This window comes from Morone saxatilis, unplaced genomic scaffold (assembly GCF_004916995.1).
Source record: "Morone saxatilis isolate NCDOM2014 unplaced genomic scaffold, NCSU_SB_2.0 Contig18, whole genome shotgun sequence".
NCBI classification, from domain to species: domain Eukaryota; kingdom Metazoa; phylum Chordata; class Actinopteri; family Moronidae; genus Morone; species Morone saxatilis.
Window position 1 is genome coordinate 7094347 of NW_023339740.1, and position 7678 is coordinate 7102024.

The 7678-nt window shown below is 41.8% G+C and overlaps 1 protein-coding gene across 2 annotated transcripts; it reads left to right on the plus strand.

The window, feature by feature from the left end:
* The first annotated feature begins 91 nt into the window (after window positions 1-91).
* Window positions 92-5729, plus strand: rae1 (ribonucleic acid export 1). 2 transcript variants are annotated; one of them, XM_035662565.1, is made up of 13 exons: window positions 92-201; window positions 758-876; window positions 1788-1892; window positions 2058-2150; window positions 2246-2332; window positions 2413-2499; window positions 3190-3261; window positions 3368-3475; window positions 3652-3758; window positions 3924-3999; window positions 4336-4530; window positions 4645-4730; window positions 5340-5729. In XM_035662565.1, coding segments are annotated over exons 2-13 (1107 nt in total). In that variant the 5' UTR covers window positions 92-201; window positions 758-786; the 3' UTR covers window positions 5341-5729. The 2 variants fall into 2 exon arrangements, with proteins under 2 accessions (XP_035518458.1, XP_035518457.1); XM_035662564.1 differs by lacking the exon at window positions 5340-5729 and having other exon boundaries at window positions 4645-4734.
* Window positions 5730-7678: the final 1949 nt, after the last annotated feature.

Here is a 7678-nt window from a genome sequence, read left to right on the forward strand (position 1 = left end):
CTGCAGTCAGTCAGTAGTAGAGCTGCAGTCAGTCAGTCAGTCAGTCAGTCACTGCCCTCCAGCGGTCACTTTAGAAATTACATGCTCTTACCGGGGCACCTACGTCATCAAACTGCGACTTATGAAACAAGCGCCACATTTTTGCTGCGGCAAAATATTTTCAGCGCTACAAGCTTAAAGCCACAGTGGAACATATTTGGGGTATGTAACGTTATAATCATGTACTTATAATGCGGCACTGCAGACGGTACAGTGTTTAAACGTTGTGTTTGAAACAGGGACCTTTTTAATCCGGTAGCTAACATGATGGTCTCATAAACCCGCTAACATTAGCCAGCGTTGAGTTATCTAACGTTAGTTACATTTATTCCTCACCAACACAACGGATAACAAAATAATACATGTAACTTTTACATTTTACAATAGCACACACACACTAACGAGCTGTATAACGTTGGTGTTTGGGAGCTAGCAGCGCTGATGATCGTACAGGTAGCTAGTTAGCATTAACATTAGCTGTCCAGCTCCGTCTTGTCAAGTGTCAGCTGGTCGACATTATTATTCGAGTTATCCTTTCACAAAGTCTGACCTTTGGCATTGGGCTATGATACAGTTGTGGTAGCTGCAGTCGTTTTACTGAAACGCTGTTAACATTAAATAATTGGACCCAGCTACAGTAGCTACTACAGTTCACTGTTTGTTTGCATCGACTAACTTAATGTTACCTGTGACAACATGTCTGTGTCCTCTCCCACAGGCGTACATCAGGACAACCCTTGATGCACTATGAGCTTATTTGGGGCAAACACCGGGTTTGGAACCGGAGGGACCGGTGTCTTCGGAAACACAACAACAGACAGCCACAACCCCATGAAGGTAAACCAGCGCACAGGGAGAGAGCATGTGACATTACACATGGATGTGTCTCTAAAAAGCTCTCCTGTTGTTCAAACGTGGCTGTGTAACATGTATTAAACTATAGGGATCCTTTTTATTCTCATCCAGCTCATTTGTTTGTGTGAGAGTCAGTTTGAGGACTGATTTCTTAATGATCAGTCCTCTACATGTGAGTGTTGGTCATGGTTTCAACTGTCTGATCCACATTCATACAGTTGTCTGTGGCTGAATGATGGTCATCTGTTTGCAGTACATGAGTTAGGTGTGTTGGAGACCCTCCCTGCGTGGGCACGGGTTGCAGCTTCATGGACATTAGTGTCATTTTATGAATGTTCATGCATTGTTAGGGTTGTAATTTTGTTTACGTTGTGCTTCACAATGTTCCCCCACTTCCATCAGGTTTACATATTACCAGTCAGTGTGGTCAGGCTATGAGTGATGTTGGGGCATGATTGGTGGGGGTTCTCGATGGATGTGCAAGAGACCTTTCAAGTGATAATCATAAGCACCCTATAAAAATGAAACCTCACTAAAATCTCTTTAAAATCAGCTTTAGTTACATCAACAGTTACAACAATTTAATTAAACAGTAATAAATGAATTGCTGTATGTCTTTCAACTGTGTTTTAATGTTTTAAATGAGTTTTTATCTCAGTATCTCAAACTACATTTGGTTTAGTTCTTGATTTATTTTATTTTGTTTGATAATGTCTAAGTATAGATAACTTTTCATTGTGTACATTTAATAAGATTCTAGTGATTTTACAATAACCTGCATGTTCTTCTAAAATCAAAATCATATAAACAATTATTATATATCTAATATCAAACTAAATCAAAGTGCACCATTTGTATTTAATGTCTTGGTCTTTTAATGACTTGTCCTACAGGATGTTGAAGTAACTTCTCCTCCAGATGACAGCATCAGCTGTCTGGCTTTCAGTCCCCCCACCATGCCAGGAAATTTCCTGATCGGAGGATCCTGGGCCAACGATGTATGTTATTTACTCAGTCATAACAATGGTGTTAATAATGGTGTACACTTGTAAATAGATTTACCAAAGGTTATTCTCTCACCAGGACTACTTCTGCACTACATAATGTTTGTAGTGTGCTCACAAGTAAACGTAGTTTAACTGTGTTGTATCTTCTGACCTCAGGTCCGGTGCTGGGAGGTGCAGGACAATGGACAGACTGTCCCCAAAGCCCAGCAGATGCACACAGGTCCAGTGCTGGATGCATGTTGGAGCGATGTAGGTCTCATCATACAAAGTCATTTAAGAGCTGTATTAGATTGCTGTTTGCTGGGCCACAGATTAATTTATGATGTGCTGTTCTCTTTAACCAGGATGGGAGTAAAGTCTTCACTGCTTCCTGTGACAAAACAGCCAAGATGTGGGATCTTAACAGTAATCAAGCGATACAGATTGCCCAGGTTCGATGAGAGATCCTAGATCAACTATGTGGTCATAAGAATGAAGCAGAATTATCTCACCTCACCATATCTCTTCACAGCATGACGGTCCAATCAAAGCAATCCACTGGATAAAAGCCCCAAACTACAGCTGTATCATGACTGGCAGTTGGGACAAAACACTGAAGGTACAACAGCCATTTCAACACATCTGTTCAGAAGAAACGTTTGCATTTAGGGTCTCAAGAAAATCTGGGGGGAAAAAACAGAAAATAAGATCCAGAAACTCCAGTAATATTGATAGATCCATGAGTATGGAGGCTTTTCAGATGCACAGTGGTTTATAATACTCTGAGACAGGAATGTGCACTCCAACATATTTGATCGGCCAATGCAGCGCCTAACTGAATGAAACTGGCAACAGTTAAACTTTTTTGCCTGATCACCAAGTTTTGTTTGGTTTTTTTTTTCCTGAATCTGTCTGTTGGTATACCTACAGAGTGGTCTCATTTAAATGAATCAGGGTGCTGCATTTTTTTCACACAGTGCTGTTTGTCTGAACGTGGCCAAAGGCCAATGTTGGACATCGTACTTCATCATACTTAAACAGCTTTCTGGTAAACAAAATTTCTATTATTTCTGGACTATTGGCACCTTATCAATCAGTGATTTTGACCTTTTGACACAAAATATTGATTTATTATTGAGTAGCTGGTCAATTTGAACATTTATCTGTTAGTGGCTGGTAGATGTTCACATTTTAAAAAGTTAATGTCCCACCCTGATTTAGACTCATAAATGCAACCATAATGATCACTCATCAGAGAGGCATATCAGACACTGTGGCGTCTAACGCTCTCTTCTGTTTTTCTCTTCAGTTCTGGGACACGCGCTCTCCCAACCCCATGATGTCTCTGCAGATGCCAGAGAGATGCTACTGTGCAGATGTTGTAAGTAGTTTATGAGGAGTATAACACACATATCAATGGTGGTTGAGTAGATAATAGTTTGTGTAGATTTTGTTATTGTGTTAACCTCCTTGACTGTTACATGTAGGTATACCCCATGGCGGTCGTTGCCACAGCTGAGAGAGGCCTGATAGTGTACCAGCTGGAGAACCAGCCCTCTGAGTTTCGTAGAATAGACTCTCCTCTCAAACATCAGGTGAATTTTCTCTTTGTCTTTTCCCACCATTATTCTTTCTTTGTACAGTAATCATGTACAGCCAGATTAATTTTCTTTTTCTTTGCTAAATAAAAGGACAAACTTTGTAAGATATTGGATTTTTTCATGTATGACTGCCTTTTAATCCAATGTACTTTTCCTCCCTGGCCCTGCAGCATCGCTGTGTTGCCATATTCAAGGATAAGCAGAACAAACCCACAGGCTTTGCACTGGGAAGCATTGAGGGCCGAGTGGCCATCCACTATATCAACCCTCCAAACCCGTGAGTGTCTCAAACAATCAATTAACTTACAGGTGGTTGAGTTTGTTTTGCGGTCTTTGGTCCAGTAAAGGTCAAGCGTGATGGATTAGTATTTTGCTTTTCCACATTTAAAAAGAAGCTGCTTTTCCTGTAAAAAATATGAATGTGCTCCCTCATTTCTTTCAGAGCCAAAGACAACTTCACCTTTAAGTGCCACAGGTCCAATGGAACCAACACAACCACTCCGCAGGACATCTATGCTGTAAGTTGTATTTGTTGTTTGGGATTTTATTAACATATTTTTATTGGGACAGACAAATTGTACCAGTGTGTGGATTTTATTGTCCAAGTTATTAATGTTATAACAGACCTTTTTCACGGCAGATATTCTGTTTGCCATAGTAGGAACAACCCTGGTGTAACTAATAACATAAAGAATGGATGCCTTTGGAACTACAACTAGAATGAATGTAGTTTATTACATTAGCACTTATATATTACAGATTCAGTCACTGCAATATAGTCACAGATACCCTAACCAGTCTAATTAAAATGTTGTCCCATGTCTTACCTACTAATTTCCATTTTTTCCCATCAGGTGAATGCTATCTCCTTCCATCCTGTCCATGGCACCCTGGCTACTGTGGGCTCAGACGGGCGCTTCAGCTTCTGGGACAAAGACGCCCGCACCAAGTTGAAGACCTCAGAGCAGCTCGACCAGCCCATCACAGCCTGCTGCTTCAACAACAATGGCAACATCTTTGCATATGCTTCCAGTTACGACTGGTCGAAGGTAAGTGTTCTCTACAGAAGTCCTGAGCTGCTGTTTGAATGTCACTGTTGGATGCACTTCATGCTGCTCTTCACTCTTATTTTGTAATATTGTCCTCTTATCTGAATTCATCAGGGCCATGAGTACTACAACCCCCAGAAAAAGAACTACATCTTCTTGAGGAATGCTGCAGAGGAGCTGAAGCCTCGGAACAAGAAATGGTGAGAGAAGGGCAGCCACTGTCTGTTAAGGTGGAGACCGCGGTCGCCGGACCAGGCTGACTCACAGTGAGGCCTTTTTAAAGGCACTCCATGATCCCTGGTGTGCATGGATGTGGGCAGTGACAATAGACATGATTCAGATCTCAGTACTGCCATGTAGTGCTACAGGTAGCCACTTAGTATATGAATGGTACTGTACTGACCCGAGTGCAGTCCCTTTGAAGGCTTGTGTGGTTTGTGCTGTAATAGTGTATAATAGCTACCTTTGCTGCCTGTGCAATCAGGAATTTTGGGACAAAGCCTGTTGGCTTCTTTACAGCATTTAGCTTTTAAGTAGTAAGGCTTTGCAGCGTATTCAATGGCATAAAAAGGACTGTTATTTATTAAATTATGAGATGATGGTGAAAAGGTTCAGGAAATATTGAACATAGGCCAGCAATAAGTTAGAATGAATCAACCATCATCTGCAAGGTCTGATTTTTGTCTGCTGAAGAGTGCTGTTGTACTATTTATTGTGTCCAAAAAGGAACACAGTGTAATCAGAAATAAACGAAACCAAAAAAATCAGAAAAATGTTCTTTGTGACTGACTGCTCCTTCCTGTCTCTAGATTCGTCGTGCCAAGTCGCATCTCCCGTGAGGAAATTGCGGAAGACCTGCTGCTTTAGTGTGTGTATATGCTCGAGACAGACGCCTTCCTTTCGGCAAACACCTGGACCAATGCCGTGGTGTGTACTGTACATGGACCAATCAAACGGGCCTACCCAACCTGGTGTTGATGACAGCTGCGTGGCAATTGGTCTCATAGAGGTCCTCATAGAAGGGGAAGGGATTTATTTGTCATTCATCTTGATGTTTCGATTTTTTTAATGTGTCCAGCTCCTCATTTTTTTTTTTACAGCTTTCCAAAGACTTTTCATTCTCTTATGACTTGCTGTTACTCCATGGTTCGGCTCCATTAATGAAACTGAGATGTAAAATAAATAAGTGCATACTATTAGATTTGAACATGTTTATTCCAAGCTGAGGGGGTAATTAGGTTAAAACATAACCTACTGTGTTGGCTGTATAGATGTGGGGGATTCACAGAACTGTATTGTGCATGCGAAACCATGACTTTGACCACTATCTCATATTTCCGCTGTAAATCTTTGGAATCCTTACAAAATCAAAATGATAAACTTTGGACAAGATCTGTATCACTACGACCCCCTCCTGTCTGCTTGTTTTAATGCAAGTTAACCAGCAGGTGGAGCATTTTGCCTTTCAGTGTGTCAACTCCAGCAGTTACCTGTAGATAAGTCCAGCTGCTGAGGTCAGGGTGCTAAACAGGACGAATGAGATCAAAGCAAGGCAGTGGGGTTCTTCATCCAGGTTAGGTCTTTTTGACAGGGACATACAGCTGGGAATGGGGGGAGGGGGTTGTTATCAAGAGGATATGAATGAGGTAGCATGGCCAACTACAAAGACCATGTGTGAAAAGTGAACCAGTTCATAGAGGAGAAGGTGTGAATTAAATGCCTTTTTATTGAGGTCATTAGAGTATCACCTCACTGTTAGCCTGACCCTCGATACTTAGCAGTGGAGCTCCAAGGCACCGGGGGCGGGAAAATAAGCTGCTGCTACAGTTCACCGGCTCCTCTCAGCTGTCAAGGGGTGACACTGGTTGCACTCCTCTAGGCCGCTGTAATGCTCAGTCAAGCTGCACCAAGTTTCGTTTAACTAAATGAGAGAGTGAGAGTCCTCCAGGTCAGCTGCACTCATGATCAGGAATAAGGTTAACTCACCAGGAGAATTTATGTTGACAGGCAAGCAGCTAGAAAACTTCTACTGCTGGATTGACCTGTTGCTCTGGACCCTTTAATCTGCCCTTTCCTGCACAGAGGTTATCAGTGCTTGTGAGTAGCACGTAGAGACATGTAGAAAGCATAACGATAATGAGTTCAAGTACACATTTAACACTTTTCAAAATGTGCCAATCATTTGCTTTTATGATAGGGTAATAAGAGGTGGCCTGTTTAGGCTGGCCCAATGAAGTTTGTCATTATGTACTTTAACCAGTCTATGTATGTCTGTCTGGAACTTTGATTCTCCAAAAAGGAGTTAGAAATACACAAGTGACTTAATATACAATAATTATAGTAGTTCTAATCGAATCTCACGTGGTATTTCGTACTGTTATACTATGCTAGACTGTAGAATATACAATGAGGAATAACACTGCCTGTAATGTGAGTTTCCTGTAGCTTTACTGAGTGATATAAAATGGTGTAAGTGAAGTTTACAACCCTAGCATGAACAGATTATAAAGTAAGGCCAAGGTTTATTGAGTTTAAGTGGTGTAGTTCCCACTGTCCCTTTGTTTCAGCTGCTCAGCAACCTATAACTATATGCCACAACACGTGTATATCTGCTTCCTGCTCAGCCTGTATGTGCCCTGTCACGATTACTAAGTGAAGTCAGAGTAAAATGAACACTTTAACTGCTGCATAAAGCTTGGAAAGGTGATTTAAGCCAGAAGCTGAGACAATTACTTCCTCATTTACAGTAATACAATGCACCATGTGGTAGAGGCGCGCTTTCTGCCTTACAGTACGGCTTTTTCTTTGTGTTGTAAAGGACAAAAGCAGGTGCAACGCAGCGCCGGCAAAGGCGGACCAATGGGCGGAGCCGCGGCCCCAAGTTGGCACCCAGCGGCCGCGCTGATTGGTCAACAGTTGTGTGTGGGCGTGGCCTCGTCCATGGCGTATAAAGTCTCCCGGCACATTTCCTCACAGCAGCGAGAAAGCAACCAGTGTGGACGCGACCGGAGGAGCCACGCTGCGTGAATCCTAGTTGTCATCAGGTTGCTTTACAACTTTGAGCGAAGGGCAACACGAGGGGGAACTACAGCATTTTATATATATATATATATCTATATATATATATATAGATATATATATAGAGAGA